The sequence below is a fragment of the Strongylocentrotus purpuratus genome, unplaced genomic scaffold, assembly GCF_000002235.5.
Source record: "Strongylocentrotus purpuratus isolate Spur 01 unplaced genomic scaffold, Spur_5.0 spur5_scaffold_3, whole genome shotgun sequence".
Taxonomy (NCBI): Eukaryota; Metazoa; Echinodermata; class Echinoidea; order Camarodonta; family Strongylocentrotidae; genus Strongylocentrotus; species Strongylocentrotus purpuratus.
Genome location: NW_022145609.1, coordinates 7,453,949 through 7,471,964, shown reverse-complemented (window position 1 = coordinate 7,471,964; position 18,016 = coordinate 7,453,949). Strand labels below are relative to the sequence as shown.

At 35.9% G+C, this 18,016-nt stretch overlaps 1 protein-coding gene across 4 annotated transcripts in view; it reads left to right on the top strand.

The window, feature by feature from the left end:
• The window catches only part of LOC593225 (single-stranded DNA-binding protein 3), a 62,416-nt gene that overhangs the window by 27,773 nt on the left and 16,627 nt on the right, over nucleotides 1-18,016 (top strand). For 3 of the 4 annotated variants that reach the window (XM_030995637.1, XM_030995638.1, XM_030995640.1), the window contains exons 5-9: nucleotides 3,148-3,234; nucleotides 8,048-8,089; nucleotides 15,217-15,279; nucleotides 16,117-16,186; nucleotides 17,423-17,478. In XM_030995637.1, coding sequence (XP_030851497.1) covers nucleotides 3,148-3,234; nucleotides 8,048-8,089; nucleotides 15,217-15,279; nucleotides 16,117-16,186; nucleotides 17,423-17,478 — 318 coding nt within the window. The remainder of the gene's footprint in view (nucleotides 1-3,147; nucleotides 3,235-8,047; nucleotides 8,090-15,216; nucleotides 15,280-16,116; nucleotides 16,187-17,422; nucleotides 17,479-18,016) is intronic. The other variant, XM_030995639.1, reaches the window with a different exon arrangement.

Here is an 18,016-nt window from a genome sequence, read left to right as displayed (position 1 = left end):
AAGGGAGAAGAGCTACTCTGTTTCACCCTTCATTGTGTAGTCTCATTATGTATGCACACTTTCATTCATTCACTGTTGGCTTGGGTGTACAGAGACTCCACACATGTGAGTGAATACACAAATTCTTTTCCTCACAATAAGTGAATAGTAGGGAATACAAAGAGAGACATACATGTACACAAACACACCGAACATACATGTACATGTAGGCAGTGTGCATGCCCATTGGTGTTGGCAATAGATGTAAACATATACATATATATGCACAGTGTATACTGCTATATGTTCCTATCAGTAAGTACATGCACATGTCAAAATGCTGAAAACTCATTTTCATGAAAATGAGTCAACAAGACTTTGTAACTGAAATATATATATTTAAAGGCCCTGCTGTGTTATACTAAGTGAGCTACACAGTGTAGTTTACAATATACATTGTACAGGTGTACATGCAGTTGCCAATTTTGCAGTAGTAAAGTGACTATACTACAGGTCTACTTGTATAATATCTGACTTTTTGTGGGATTGTTTTTTTCTTACATAATTTGTATGAAAGTATAGCCATAGGTGTAGTTGTAAGGTTTTGATGAACTTACAAATATATGTACACAGCCATGCACACACATACTTTGTAGGAAAAATTGCTATATTTTAGCCAACTGAATATCCTTAGCTGCCAAAGTGCAAAATGTAATGTCTTGGCAGTGTTATGCATATACTATTATACCGTAATAAGTGACGTTATGTCAATGTCAGTTACCTTGTGTCTACTTTTAGTGGACCATTCATATGAGTTTAGTATATTTTCCAGGGCATATTGCCCTCAGCCCCTGTCTTATTAATTCGCTCATTGTTACATGTAACGGCCTTTGGAATAGGTAAATAATGAATGAGCAAAGTTTAATTTTATAAATGTAATAAAAATATTCATAATAGTAGTAATAACATTGATTTTAAAAAAATATGATATTTATGATTAATTATGATTATGATAGTGATGATTATGATAATAATAGTTAGATTAGAAATAGTAATATAAGAATAAGAATAACAACAATAATATTAAAAACAATGATAACGATGATGATCATCATAACGATAATAATAATAATAATTACATTCTGGGTCTACAAACCTGTATGTGTATGTACATGTACATGTAGTTCACAATACAGTACATCTACATTTGCTTTACAGAAAATTTGTTCCCTTTCACAGTTTCACTTCGGATTACTGCCTCGAAGAAAACAAAGGCTGTCATCCTCATTTACTTCAACATCAAAACTACTGTAACTGACTGAAAAGCAAATCATTTTTAAATTGATCCTTTAAAAAAAATAATAACCTTTTTTGAAAGGAAACCAATCACAAAACAATATTTTGCTCTATATATTTGGGGTTCAATGTTTCTACACTATTGAAATATCAGCTTCACAAAATAATTATATACACATATGAATATATGAATACCAGAACGTCAATGGGACAAGCAAGTTTTGTGTAGACTACTCAATGCAGTTGTACGTCAACCTACAGACGTGGGACTCTGTGATGCCCCTTTTAAGCTCCTCTCCCAATTGTTTTCTATTTACCTTGTAAATTCAATTAATTTACATGTTAATGCTTTCTGATAAAGAGATAGATCTTTATTATTATTTTTTAGAGGGGGTGGGGGGATGGGTTGTACATTTGAGTCTGCATGGTAACCTACTGTAGGGCACATGTATAATGAAACATTTCTGAAGAAATATATGAAATTTATGGAACATTTGCATGTGGTCATTTACTACTTTAAGAATTCAAATCTTTCCTATCATTAAATGGATAATTCTCAGGCTTTAACTAATCTTTCGTAATGCTATTTGTATGCTTTTGTGTAAACCAGCTCGTTACCAAAATACATGTAGATTGTCTCCTTAACCATTTCGATGTCTCGTTATGTAAATGACTTAATGTCTTGTAACAAAATATACATACTTATTTTTGTCATGAGTCCTCTTTAAGTAATGGCAGCTCTCTACTGCGAGTAGTAAAGTAGGAAGCGGTGGAAACCACCTTCGTCAATTGCCACATACTACATTTCCTGTGTTTCAGCTTTTCAACAAAGCACCGGAACCATTTGAAAGTTCATAATTTTGACATAAAACAAGAAAGGGATACGTTTGCTTTTGCGATAAGCATAGCGGCCGTTTGCACAACTTCGCGGTAATAGCTGACAATTAGGTTTATCATAACAACAAAACAAAGAATTAAATGTCATAATATACTTTCATAGTTTATTCAGGACGCTTGCGTGTTTAACGAGGTTGCATAAATGTAGCAATAAGGGTGAGATTTCTTGAATCCCGTTGTAGAAAATCACCACTGGATGTTTTGTGAAGCAATATGATAACGGATATTGACTGAAATGTTTTTCCTCAACATGGAATCTTTAGAGAACAATGGCACATTTCCTCTCCTATTGCGTGTATTTGCCAAAGAGATTAAGATTATGGTGTGAATGTGTGTTGTCTTTGTGTAACCAAAGAAAGAAAGGCCAATGTACATCTGTCATAGTGAAATAAATGTTGATTGTTCAAATTTTCAATATGTGTCTTTCAACATTTTAGAATGAATTTATTATACTGTTATGCTCCATACTTTTTTCAGGGTAAGATTTATTATCTTTTAAACAGGAGTTCTTTGAGGGATTCGTATGTAAATTTCTTGGTTGCAATTTCTACATCTAAAGAATCCTCCAGAGCCCCTTATAAGCCTTATGGTGTTTAAATCATCTCCACCTTACAGAGCTTAAAGGGGATGTAGCATGGCAAATCCTGGTTAATGCCATCTACCACTTCTTTTGGACAACTGCACGTAAACGAAGGGACTTGATTAACAGTCAGCGCGCACTAGCGTGCGCGAAACAGACCGAAATTCTCCTCATGCTTCGGTTCCACAACTTCCACTTACTGTATGTTGCACTCACGTGAATACTGCGGTTGCGTCGTCCAAGTCGTATTATACCTGATTGGCCCACAGTCAGGCCACGGGAAAGACATATAGTATCGTCATGCTACACCCCCTTTAAATCATCCTCGCCTCCATGTAGTTTGTCACTTTAACTTGTTCTATGAATCTGATTTTACTTTACTTTTCTTTTTACAGAGTGCGGCAGGCCCGAACTCAGTCATGGGACAGATCCCCCAAGGAGCAGATGGCATGCCTGGTGGGCCCATGCCAGGTTTCTTTCAGGTAAGAGCTTCATAGAGAAGAACAATGCAGAAACAAGGGTGCTAATTAAGCACCTTCTTGGTATCTATGATATGGCCACACTGAATAATATGAAACCAGAAACTTTCACGGCAAACTTGCACAAACGTAAACGACAACTTTGTAAATTTTGAAGGAAGGACATTTTGTGAAATGGAAAATCTCAGTGCAATGTAATTTGTGATTGAAATATTGTGCTGTAAACTACCACAAAATAGCCACCACATTCTTTGAAAATGTGCAATTTAGTTTTATTGCCTTTTGTTTGGTTTTGTTAGAACAACACCAATATCCAATTAAACAAATGTATTACCAATAATATATTACAAAAGAGGTGTTGATACTGCATTAGCAATGAAAGTATGAAACCTAAAAAAGTGGAATTGAATCAGTTTTATTGGACACTAGCAGTCCACCAACTCTCAGATGTGGCCATAATACAGATACCATGGAGGTGTTATACAACATCCAGGTTTTTGAAGTGTATGAACATTTTACGTACGTAATGTAGGTCTCCATGTACAGTAGGGTCCAAGACCTAAAAGAAATGCTGCATTAGTTCAAGGTAAGGGTACTGATATTCCCAAGGTTCTTTTGGCCTCCACCATCACTGCTGTATGATATCTTCCATTCAGGTTAGCAAAGGCCCCAGCAGTATTCACCAGTAATGTCATTCATGATACTGAGCCTAAGAAATTGAAAAGCCACAAAATGTCCCTTTACTCTAATATATATGGTTGCATTATACGAGTAGTTTAAGTGTGCCAAATTCTGTTTAACATTATGGAATGTTTGGCAAGATTTTAGTAAGATACTAACAGAGAATGGATTTTTCTTTGTTTCACTGATATTCCATTTACATTCACATGAAGGTGATTATTTAACTGCACTTGTCATAATTACATTATATTCACATGATTTCTGTTTCACTCATTACCCTATACACTTGCAATTGAAATAGCAATAACTTTAATTCTTTTAACATACTATTCCTATCATAAAATTGTTTGGTACTACCAGTACCTACATGTATACTATGAAATATAGTTTCTTCCTAACTTTCATTAGCACTAGCCCTGGCATGACACCTTTATACTGTAACCATAAATTATTTTGTTAGAGCACCACTGTATGTATTGATCAATATGAAACAGAAGTATTATTAATATGTTGAAGTTGAAATGAATATGTGTTCATACTGTGTACCTGCCTAACAATACGTGGAAAGCAAAATGATTAAGACAAAGCTTTTCTCTGCACCGTGAATGCAGCATTTTATATTACGTCTTTGCCTAGAAAGACCCGAAAGAATTAGCCTTTAGCTACAGAGCCACGTTGCTTGAAGTGAAGAATTGAATTTCACTGGCGTAGATGCCTTACCTGGTAAATATATATCTGGGGAAAGGTCAGGGGATAGAAGAATAGATTTGCTAGATATCTGTATTTTGGATACCCGTTCACAGGGATTGCTTTCAGCCATTTGCTTGCTTTAGGGTTGGATCATGCATAGCAAGAATAGATTGAACCTTTCCTTTATGTGCATCATAAAGAGGTGTAAGGAACAAATAATTTTAGCTGATTGTTTAAGATTATATGATCAAATTTACAGAACAACAATTTGAAAGAAATATATGTGTTGTTATGGATAAAAATTATTTATGGAAGCATTTCTCCTTTTGCGCTTGGAAATATTTGGACATGAATAAATACAAAATACCTGGTACACATTCTTTTGTTTTGTAGTGATCTGGCATTTGTTCAAGAGACAATTGCTTTCGGCTTGATTTTGTTAGGATTGTTGGGTTAGGGTTAGGGTTGCACATGTGGTTTTAGTTTAAGTTTTGAGCTATGAATCTAGCTACACGTAGCTATCAGCAATTGGTCTAGGTTTGAATTTAGAAAGGAAATTTAGTTTAGGAAATTGACCACAGAGCAGTTGTCACAGCAATATGTGTCTACGTCACAATTTATGCATGAACTTGACAAGAATTACTCATGTATTATTATTATGAGGAAAATATTGTAATCTGTGCTTGTTTGAAGATCACTCAAGATGTGTGTAGTATCTGGTCAATTCTGAGACACAGTACGAGTATTATCTTGCAGGTCTACCGTGTCGGTTGATTTTCATCTTGCCTGTTTTAGCAGACCCTGTTTCAATAAGTTTTTGATGTTATTATGGGCATGTGATTAGGTTACACGAAGGTGTCCGATCATGGCCCAATATGAGAGGGTGATAACTTTGCATGACATTTTCATATCCGGACCATGACTGGAGAAAGGTCAAAAGCTCAACGTGGCTACCTCCAGACCCCTGTCCATGCTGCTGATAGTGCCCGGTGCCTGGGCGTTACACGTTGTGAAAATATGGAAGGCATTGTGTTTGGATCATAGTAGTACGTTGTGATCATTCCGTTCATGGCTGTGCATGGTCATGGCTACTATTGCTCGTTATGATAGCCAGCCATTTCAAAGTCAAAACCATTCTATTCTCCTAGGTGGATGTATTTTGTCATTGTTGGCTCAGCTACAGGTCCTCTGTATAGTCAGATAACATTACGTGATATTGACGTTTGGTCTGTTCATCATATCATTGTTCTGTCAGTCCATTGTCTGATGTCTGATGTTCATCAATTTACTAATAAATTTATTTGATGGTGAAACATATAGTGTTTATGCTAAGGACTGACAATTGTCACACTATAAGCAAGGTACATTTGCTGTAAAATTCTGTATATTTCATTTCTACGAATAGTACATGTATGTCCAGTAACAACTGAAACATGTAGAGCCCTCTTTCTACAATCTTCATTAGATAATGTTTATGTAATTGCATTAAGAACATTACAAAAATTGCTTGATATGCAACCCTGTGTATTAAAATGGTTGTCATTAACTTATAAAAAATCCACAGGGGCATCCAAATATATCAAAATTGTAAAGAATCACTATCCACCCAATTTTCAAAATTTCCCAAAACTTTGTATTACCATACCTTTAATTGACATGGATGAATTAGAAGTGTAACAGTGGAAATGGGCATGTACATGTACATATACAACTTCCCTTGCAATATATGGGTTATTTAGAGTAATTCATGAAGTGTAATTTATGATTTGCAGATAATGGAAATTAGTACTTTATTTACCAGAAACATTTGCCAAGATTGCAAGTGATAAAGCTTTGCAAAAGTTTCATGCCATAAAATAGTTGAATCCCAGTGCTTAATTTTTGCCATGTACGAAGGTCGCTGTCCTGAATGATTCACACAAACTTCCAATTTTACCATAACTGGTATTGATAATGCATTAGTTTCCTCATACTTTTTCTGGCTGAAATGTTTTGGAATCCTTACCAACAAGGGATTTTAACTGTTTACAGAATCTTTATCTCTTATCAATTATTTTCTAGTAAAGTAGAAATCCTTTATTTATGCAAATTGTTACAACACCTAGGTGATAATTTATACTAGAATTGGTAAAAGGTATTTAGAGCTAGAGTAAGAAAAATAAACCAAATTGTCAATATCCAGTTCTTCTTTTAAAATGTCACTCATACAGTTCTATGTTTCATTGTACTGTTGTCACTTCAAAACCATTCAAAGACCTTGGCCAAATATGGTACACAAAAATATGCTTTGTATACATTTGTAAGTAAATTCCTTACTAATGCTTAATTTACATGTAGCACCTAGTCATCTGCACCAACGAGTTATTATTTCTTCCCACAATTTAACACCTAATTATCAATTGTCAATCATGACTATTCACAAATACTAATTTTTATTTTAATCTGCTCTGCTTCCAAGCTTTTGCACATTTTCTGATCTCCAAGTTTATTAACATTATATATTGATTATTAAAATAAGGGGAAAAATTAACAGCAATATTTCAAAAGTATTTTCTTTAAAAGACTGTCAAAATCAAAATATGTTATCAAGAAAATAATCTGTCTATTTGTACAAGTGTATACAACTATACATGTATGTAACCCATATGTCCTATCCTGGTTTTTCCCTGCTAATATATTAATACTATTGTCACCGAGTACCCTTTGAATGGGATCGGAGTTGAATCTCTGCCATGTAGAAAAAGCATATTTGAGAGCCATGATAAAGTTTAGAATACCTTAGCCACATCCCAGAGTAGAAGGACGTATTTTCACAATCTTAACTCTGAGGATATATGTGTGGGAGTACCTTTGTTTTTTTACTCTGACAAGTGACAACCTTAAAGTTATTTTCTCTTATGGGAAATGGGATATTTTAGAATGCATACACTTTTCTAAAATGTCAGATTTAGTCATTTGCGTGGTTAATTTTTAAGGTAGAAACTGACAGCTGTCAAAGCTTTCAAAGCTTTTACATTTGACAATTCTTGTTGAATCCTAAAATGTGTGAAATCAACATAGAGCCAGATACCAAAATGTGGCAAATTTTTACTGTCCCTTATAATGGATCTTCATACATGTGTAGATATCTTTTAATCCATGGCCTGACTCTGAAAGTGTTAAATAAATTTTTTGATAGGAAATGATTAAAAAACATTGCTATGATTAAGAAAACCATGCTGTATATCTTTCAAAGAATGTTTAGTTTATTTTTTATGTCGGTGCATTTGAGGTAATTGGTTGCCTCTAAATGTCTTCTAGTCTAAATCCTGCTTAATGTCATATCAATACTCAATATTATTTCAAAGAAACGTTACTCTCCATGCTGTTTCGCTAATTCCATGCTTTTTTTTGCTTTTCTCTCTTTTTGCTTCCCGCCACTCAAATCTTGTCCTTTTTGTAACAGTCGTCTCCTCATCATAATCCAAACATGATGGATGGAAACCAGGTTAGTAGAGCAACTTGTACCGTCTTCCAGTAGTTCTGTCTCATCCTGTGGCACAACCATGAAATTTGTTAGAATGTACCATAGATTTTCAGTTAGTTGTATCTCATCCTTTAGTGTGACACCAAATACATGAGTGACAAGATGCAAGACCGTCTTGTAGTTGTGTCTTGTCCTATGACGCAGTACCAAGTGTTGTGAGAATGTACATAAGTTCTACAGCTAGTCTTTTCTCATCTGTTGGTGCAGCACCACATCTTTATAAGAATGTGTCCTGGATGATCTGTAAGCCATGCCTGAGCTTTTGAGGCAGCTCTGATATAATATTGGTAGTTTGTCTTATCCATTGGCGTAAATGGCGTAGATGTGAAAGAAGATGTAGATCTCTCATCTCTCGCCTCTTTGGAAATACATGTACCGGTACATGTAGATTATATAAGATTGAGATCAATAGTAAACATAGAGCTGTGCACACAGTTGAAGTCAAATCTTGTCTCAGAATATGGTGGCAGAAGTTGGGATATATCGGAATAGTAATATTCTAAAATGATAATGAGTAGAATACGTTAGAACGTGATGGCAGTGGTAGGATAAAAAACCTATGAAAATTGGTGGAGCAACAAGAAATATAAAAAAGCACCCAGGGTCAAGTAAGCAATGTACTATCCTGTGGTGAAAGAAATTAGAATAGAAAGAGGATCTTCTTGTAGTCAGGTCTCATCTGTAGGGATATGGAAATGGTACTACTAGTCTGAACTTGACAATAGAGTAGAAAGTTTCAGAACATGGTGTCAGCTGTGGGATCAATAATTTATGAAAATTGGTGCCACACCAAGAATTATGAAATGCACTTGGGATCTTCATGAACCATCTTTTGGTGAAAGAATTTGAAATAGACGTAGAAGCTTCTCGTAGTTCAGTCTCATCTGTTGGGATATACAGTGATACTTGTCAGAACTAAACAAATGTTACAGAACCTGGTGGCAGTGGTGGGATCAAAACCTACATGTATCAACTGATTAACACCAAGAATTATGATAATGTACACAAGTTCTTCGGTTAAGTCATGTCTCATCATTTGGTGTGAAATATTCATATACATACTCTTCTGGTAGTCATGTTGGGATATATACACATGAGACTAGTATGAAATCAGCAGTTTCAGAACATGGTGGCAGCCTATAAAAATGATCAGAATACACCTGCAGGTCTGGCTTGTCCTTGGATGTAGTTCTAAGAATTGTATGTATGAGAATATTCCCAGAATCTCCCAGTGGTTTTGTAAATCCTTTTGTGGAGCATAAATATATCATGGTTTTCCTGGTAGTGGTAGACCTCATCTCTTGTGTTGCAAATACTGTACAATTGAAATAGATAATGAAAGTGAAAAGCATGAAAATGTCATATCCAATCTCCAAACACAGTTGCAACAATAGGCCAGTTTCGGCGGTTACGTAATGCGCGGTTACTGTAACCAAGCCCGACAAGCTTTGTCAAATCACCATTTTGAATCTGTGCATTGTGTATTAGATTGTCGGTTCTTGCCGTTAAATTGCATTCATATCTTTCTATCAAAACTGCGTGTATATATATGAATTTCTGTTTTGGCCGGAAATGTCTTCCAACTTGCCATTCATCAAGCTGAGTTTCAGGCAGCTGCAATATTTTCTAAGAAAAAGAGGAGTTTCGACTACGGTGTACACCCGAAAAAAGACTCGTTAAATTAGCGTCCGCAGTACTTAGCGGACTAGCCTGCCCGTAGCCCCTGACCTACGGGGTCCGTGTCACTCGGTAGACGTAACTGTATGGGGAAATTACAACGGGCAGGATTTTCGTTAAGTGAACTGGTTACATACCTCCCTTAAGTTTGACGATATTCCTGACTTTGGGACCTATGACGTATTCAATTATCTAGTAGGGAATATGGCGGACCATGCATTTATGATCGTCGAAAACTGAAGACTTTTAAGAGTTTTGAAGACTTTCGATTGATATTTCCCGATGGCCATAGATTATGTGGCCTGGAGAAACCGAGGACAATCCCCCCTCTAGTTAGCTCTCGGCAGCTCATGATAGCGACTTGTGACTACATTATACAGGTCAAACCGACGCAAAAAGACAGAACATACCAACTTGAACAAAAAGAAAAAATATATTTAATAAACAAATAAAAAGTAGAAATCTAGACTAGATCTAATAAAAAATGTAATAACAATTTTATTTTTAAATGTTTTTTTTAAATAATGATTGCTTCTTGAAGTTGAATAACGAAGGTCCGGCATAATAGTAGTCTAATACTATTAACTTTTATTTTATGAAAATCAAACTTAATTCCTAATCTTATTCTAAACAATAAAATTATTCATCATCCTGATTCTTCTTCCTTGCCATCATAAGGTTTTTTTTTATTATTAGGCCTACGTTTATTATTCCCTTTTTCCATTGCTCTATCATTCTTTTTCCTTGTTCATTCTTTTTCTTCATTTTTTCCGTTCAAAATTATTTGTTTATCATTATTCATCATTCTTATTCTAGCTCTCTGTCATCGGACGATATTATTTTATAAATATTATTTTATTAACAATTAGACCTTATATATATTATATTATTACCTTTATTGTCATTATTTCTCGTTGCTTTTGATAATAATATTGATTCTGCTGCCAGTGCTTGCTTCTCGTTAGCCGTTTCTCGTCCGCCTTGAAATAGTCCGTATCGAGGCGTTTTACAAACATTTTGTAATCCGTAAAATTGTTTTCATTTTGAAAATGTGAATCGCGCCTACACGAACACGAACACGTGGTACGCGCGCACGCTTCTGCAAGCAGAGGTGACTGTGTGTGCGAACGAGTGGGAAATAGTTCATCACTTCTTTCATTTCTACGTCCAAATTTGTACTCAGATTCAAGCTAAGGTAAATGCAAAATTGAATGGAAATTACCGATATCGGCTAGCTAACTTATATTTTGGTGCTTCGCTTTCTGTTTCATCACTGGCTAGCTTTCAAGCATCATCGACCTCGTTTTTCTTCTTTTTGAGGGGGTATCGTGCGCTGCCCGTTCCGGGGACTTGGCCGAACAGGTGTAGCTGCAAGATCATAGATGTGAATCGCTAGTTCTGTACCAGCAATGCTTTTCTATTATTCTTGCCTAAGACTCAGCGATTTTAAAGATCAAATGTATGAAGAACAAAATCACATCTCAAAGATATTTATTATTCAAGTTTGAAACTGCCTCCTTTTTCTTCTCTCTCTCTCTCTCTCTCTCAAAATAGCGAAAAAAAACGATAAAATCACACCTAGCGAACACAGTCATGTATGGTATGCACGCAAAGTGTAGTCTGCTACGCACCGCGAGTTCTTTGCTTGTCCGACCCTCCGATTACGTAATGCGATTTAAAGGTCTCTGAATACATTACGAAACTGGCCTATTGGATTGATATCTGTGACATCCACACAGCACAATTAAAATATTGCTGGAATAGTTACATAAGAATCTTCAGGTTTGTCAGATCTGATCCTATGGTATGGCACCATGTATTAAAACACAGTACATCCAGTTCTTGTCTCAGAACAGGGCAGCAGCAGCAGTAGGATTACAAATCTTAAGGTAGTCATGTTTCATCCATCCATGCAGCATCACAAATCAAAAGAAGACACCAAGTTTTTGACGGTGGATGGGTCTCTTGCTTTGAGGTATATTACAGCTCGGAGTGTCCTTCTCTCTGCTTTGAATTCCTCTTTTGTTCATGTTCAAATCTTGCCTGAAACTTGAAAAGGTCAAATGCAAATTTTAGAACAGAGATTCAAGATGGCTTTAAGAACCAATCAGTGATACTCTACTAGATATTTCTATGTGGATTTCCTTCCCAGCAGTTGCCGTGGGCAATCTTAGGTTCCATTTTAAGGCAATGTATTGAAGTAATGATGCCTTAACTTCATATTAAAGTTACTTTAAGCTCTAGTATTCTCTTATCCAAGATTTAGGAAATTATAGTACCGGTACTTGTATGTTTTTTTAAAATAATGTGGAAAAATTCTTTTGTAAATGTAGGTATGTAGAGGTTTTGTGGTCGAGTGGATATGTTGCCGGACTGTCGATCACAAGGTCTGCGGTTTGAGTCCCGCCGCGGCACTAATATCCTTTGGCAAGACATTGATCTACATTTGCCACACTCAACCCAGGTGATGTAAATGGGTACCTGGCAGGAATTAATTCCTTGAAATGCTGGAGCGCTGTAATGACAGCTAGGCTAAAGCCGGGGTACCGTAATAATAAATGCGCCTCTGAATAGAATTTCTAGATAGATGGCGCTATAGAGATGCCTATTATTATTATTATATGTTGATTTTGTCAATGCAAACAAAAATCAATGGGATGAAAGTAAGGCTGTGCATAATTGTGTATTTTGGTAGTCAATAGAGGTCGTCTGAGCAGCTTTTAATACTCAAAAACTATCCTAATGCTGCTTTGTTTGCGTGTACACGTGTAGTAAGGCTGCGACGGGTAGTCGAATCCTCGAGTACCCGCACGGTTGACAACTACTCGGGCACGATTTCTCGTACCCGAATATTCGGCCGCAAAAAAAAAAAAATGTCCAGGCCCACGCTTACCCGTGCCAGGGAGAGCGGCGGCCGCTGGCATGGTACCGTCTGTAAAAATGTTTCCTAACTCAAGCACTGTCAAACTCACCTTTCAGAAACTGGGACCAAATGTCCAGATTTCTGTTTGGACTTGGAGGAAAATGGATTATTCTGCCATCTTTGGTTTTTAAAACAGCATTGTTTACTGTTATTATTCTTATTATATCGGCGCCTTCAACTGCAACTCAAAGTAAAATTGCATGCGTTTTCGGCGAGGGACCTGGGAAACTGCCGAGTGGTATGGTAGTGGCAAAAAAAATTAAAAAAAATTAAAAAAAATAAAAAAATTAAAAAAATTAAAAAAAAATTAAAAAATTTAAAAAAATTCAAAAAAATTATAAAAAAAACATGGCGTCCGAATATTCGAGTATTCGCTTGTGAGCCTGGGAGTGTACTCTGGTACCTCATTACAATGTTGTGCACAGCCCTAACGTGTAGGAGAAATAGTACACATGTAGTTGTCGAACAGATGATTACACAGAACATCCGTGTACAGAAGTCGTGTCGTTGTAGCCTTAGATGAAAGTGTGCTTGTAAATTGGCATCATCTGCATCCAGAAAAAAGAAGAAAGTAGCAATGAAGTGACTCAATTGAGAATAGAATCCCAGAATTAAAAGACTGTCATAGCTCCACTTTTAAAGATGTTTTATTTGTGGTATACCTTCAAAACTGCGGGTCGATGTCCTTGCCAAAGTGTTGATTTCTAAAGGTTGCTGGTTGCAGCACTTGAAGGGTGTACTTGTGAAATGGCATCATCGTTTTGTTGCTTGTGGCTCCGTTATAGATGTGTGTCCCGCCTTGTTGTTTAGAACTGACTTTTATTCACAGTCTGTTACATGAATTAATTTCCTCTTTAATAATGTTTCCTATGTTAATTTGGTTTAATTGTTACATAGGATCCAACATAGTTATACATTTCTCTTTATGAAAGGGTTTCTTTCCACTTCCTCAACTGCTTTCTATTGATATGAGATGATGAATGTCTTTGTAGCTTTATTTGCACTTTGTAATAGTATTGGTAAATAGTGATTCAATATATGTGCGTTGTTACTTGGACCTCCTTTCAGACTCCTAAAGTGTGACATTAAACATAAATATCTACACATATTTTGTTTTGTATGGATTCCTCTGACAAAATGTAATTCCCTTTACACAGTAACAGCTACCGTAAACCCTTCCTTAGTGACATATGATAAAGTGCACAATGGGTGTGTAACCAAAAATCCTTGGGTTTCATTCATAGTATTATGCCAACCGACCCATGACTGCAATTAAAAAGTGCAGGGATTTGCATTGAGCTTGGCGGTGTGGCTTTGGAATCATATGTAAAAAGTGACCTTATGACCTTTGTGGTTATGTCAATACGATCCCTTGAATGAAGTGGGATGCTGCATATTCCTGGTTGATTAAGGAATAAAGCATCATTTAAATGCAAATCTATGACAAAACATTTTGCGGCTGTTGACCTGGAACTTGCCGATAACCTCATATGAGTTCTGAAACCATGTCTCGCATCTAGATATGTCCTGGGAGATTTATACTCGTAATAAAACAATATGAAGACCCTTTTGCAAGGAGAGACAAGGGCTTGTCCAAATGTCTGTGGTGTTTCAGCAGAGAAGTAATCACAGAGAAGAATGTGCCCTATTACATGTATGTTTAATTGTAGTTGTTTGTCCCCTATACCGAAGAGAGTTTTAACGATAGTAAGACAATTTTGTATCCAGTCCTCAAATGATGTTTATACATCACCTGATGTACTGTACATGTACCTTGGATAATTTAAAGCAATTTCTAGATCTCCAGCTTATACTTAGCTTCCCCCTTATGTCTATTGTATTATGTAGCTTTTGATGAGTGATGTTTCTAACCAATGCTTAATGCATTATTTCTCAACATATGGGCAATTCCACGGTAACGGAATTACATTTCAGAGAAATTTGGGCTCTATTTCTATATACTGTAGACAGTTGGTTAGACCTAGCTGATTATTTATCATTTTAAATAATTGTATTATGCACCTGTAAGCAAATCGAAATGAAAACAAAATATTTTACAACATTCGAAACACACCAGGACCAAAAGTTTGTCGGTATTAACTTTTTAGAGTTTGTACGCATGAGCCCTATTTAAAAGTTTTGAAATAATGAGGGTCTGGACTTTTTGATTTTATGCTCCAATGTGTCCCAGGCACTTGTTAATTTTCAAGCCCTTCTTTTTGGTAGCCCTTCATATAATTTCAAACCAATGCACAATGTTGTTTATCTCTATCTTCCATCTTCTCTGTTTTTATCCAATTTTTAATGTTGTTCATCTCTCATCTTCTCTGTTTTTATCCAGTCCATTTCACAATATTGTTTATATCTCATCTTCCATCCTCTCTGTTTGTATCCAATTCTTAATGTTGTTTATCTCTCATTTGATATCTCTTCTGTTTGTATCCAATGTTTAATGTTGTTTATCTCTCATATTATATCTCCTCTGCAGCCTTTCATGTCTCCAAGGTATCCTGGGGGACCAAGAGGGCCAGTCAGAATGCCAGGAAACCAGGTAAGACTCCCTTAACCCACTGCCCACTGGAACAGAATGGTTCCTGTATTAAGTCGATGGGAAATGGAAATTTCATTAGTAAACTGGTTAAACAAAATAAAGGTTGCAAGCTGCAGAGTGACCACACATAGGATTTTGAATACCATCATAGTTTTTACTTTTTTAAACAAAAAGAGGATAAGCTGGAGCATTGAGCATTAATCCCCGGAAAGCTTTAAAGTCTTGTTCAGATAAATGTCACTGTAAACCACAATGATTTTTTGTTACAAGTAAAATTCTTATACGCTTCCCATTTTAGTATCTATAAACATAAAGCTAAGTGCATATATGTACAAACTTTGATGCTCCAATTTAATATTCATTTACACATTAAAAGAAAGAAGCAACAAGTGTTACCATGGCAAATGTGATTGAGCCTTAACAGAGATCTCGGAAAATGAAAATAGCTACACAATCTATGGATGTTCTTGAACATAATAATTTATGGCAAATTTATCAAGTTTTTGCCGTACGTACAAGGCATCATTTCCCCATTGTCACGCATGTCAGATGCCTGGAAGAAATAAGAATAGTATTCAAACTGGCTAATAATATATATTTAATGTTTAAAGGCTCTTTTTCTTTTGATATCGAATCATTGCCTTTTGGGTGTCTTTAGCAATAGAATTTCCTTGGGGTGACATTATAACCCCCCCCCCCCCCACATCAAGAGTCAGTCAATGTGATGATGACCTTTTCTAATGACCTGTTGCATTACCCACTGAAGGACCCGATGCACTAATTTAATGCACACATTCTGACAACATGCACTTGTGTTTTTCCTTCTCCTCCATACAGCCTGCAGTGGGCGCACCAAACTCACAAGCACAAGCTATGATGCAATCAATAGATCCCTCAAGGCAACCTGGTAAGTTTCCTTAGAATACATTCTACAGAACTGTTTATCCTTTGTGTAATTTGTAGTTGAACTGATGTATACTGTGTAGAATGTGTGTGCAACACTACAGTGAGAAAGATTTCAAGGTAATACATATGGATAACGGGGGCAAGTATTAACAGAATGATTAATTATAAAGTAATTATAAAGTAAAATCCAGGAGCAGAATTGGGGGAGTAATGTTCAGGAATGTCCTTATAGTTATATTATCTTGCTTCCCATATTGCTTCAGAATGATTTTAACATTGTATTTTCAAAATGCAATAGACTTCAAATGCAATTGTACGTTGAAGAGGTTTTTGTATGAAGGTGTAAAGTAAACATTGAGAGAAAGTTATTTCCTGCTTTTTGCCATTACCATTATATCCTTCCTTACCGTAGTACATGTGATTTGATACACATACTGAAGTTTGCGGTAACATCTTATAAGAGTTTTACAGGAGTCCGAAAGGAAAGGGAAATGACTGACACTCAAGTTACAATATGAGGAATATGACCGAGAGATATGAAAAGAAAGATGTATACTCCTCTTACACGTATTACGAATACGGTGTGAAACTAGTTCAAACATCTAGGTATCTGTTAGCAAATCAAGTCTATATGATAGTCTATGTGTACTATATTTTTGTACTATGATTACCTAGCACTAGGATATTCAAGTTTTGAAAATATTTGATGCCACCTGCAAGACAGGACAACTTGAACTATGAAATAATCCTGATGCTGGCTATGATTAAAAGCAAATTCTTTCATATTTCAGGAGAAACTTTGTCAGTTAAATCTCTTGTCTGGCATATATGTGGATAAGACTAAATTATGACATTTTCTGAGCATGGTTTTAGGTATAGATTTCTAAAATCTTGTTAATTACCATTTTGCTGATGGGAAATTTCAGCTTTACATACGCTGTAGATGATTTGTATCATTTATGCCATACTGTACTAGAAGCATAACCACAAAATCCCGTCTAGCTTCATCTCAGATCTGCTGTAGCAGAGTGGTCTTGTAACTAGTTGCTTCACTAGCTGTGCTGTTGGTACTTGCATCAAGTCCTCTGTATGCAAAGTGGGAATTAGGTATTGGGTTATGAACTGCTGGCAAGTTGACCATGAAATAAACAGTACTCTAGGGCAGAAAGTTCATCATTTCAGTATCACTTTAAGAGCACAAGACCATTGAGTCATGTTTGTCTGTTCCCTGCATCAGGTCATCCGAGTATAATGGGTCCTAGGATGAACCACCCGAGAATGCCCATGAATCCAGTAAGTATATCTAATCATTTTTATATAATATTTTGTTATTCTATAAGGTGTATCAAACTATGATACAACATCTTTATGCACCTCTAAATGACTTTGAATATTATTACCTTGGCATTAGCTGCAGCAACAGCATCACTGAAGTGCTTCAAGGAATAAATCCTACTAGGTATCATTCTGGTACCAATATCAATTCATCTAGAATGAACTCATGAAGGGAAACATAATAATATTTTTTGATGGGGTCTAGATTTAGAGGTTAGGGGTTTGAGTTCAATTCATCTCGTGTGAACATGTTTAATTTGTGTTGTTTTTGGAGCGATTTTTGTTTTGCCTCGTGTACTGCACCCCTGCTTGTGTAATAGTCCTGACTGTAGAATAGGACCCAAAAGTATGCTCGACCGAAAGGCTTATAACTAAAAGAGAATGCATTTGAAAAAAGTGTTGCTGATTATATAGTTACAGAAAGCTCATTAATGTCCTACTTATGGAATTGAAAGATCAAGCAAGTACAGTATGAGACCCTGTACTGCTAACCAAG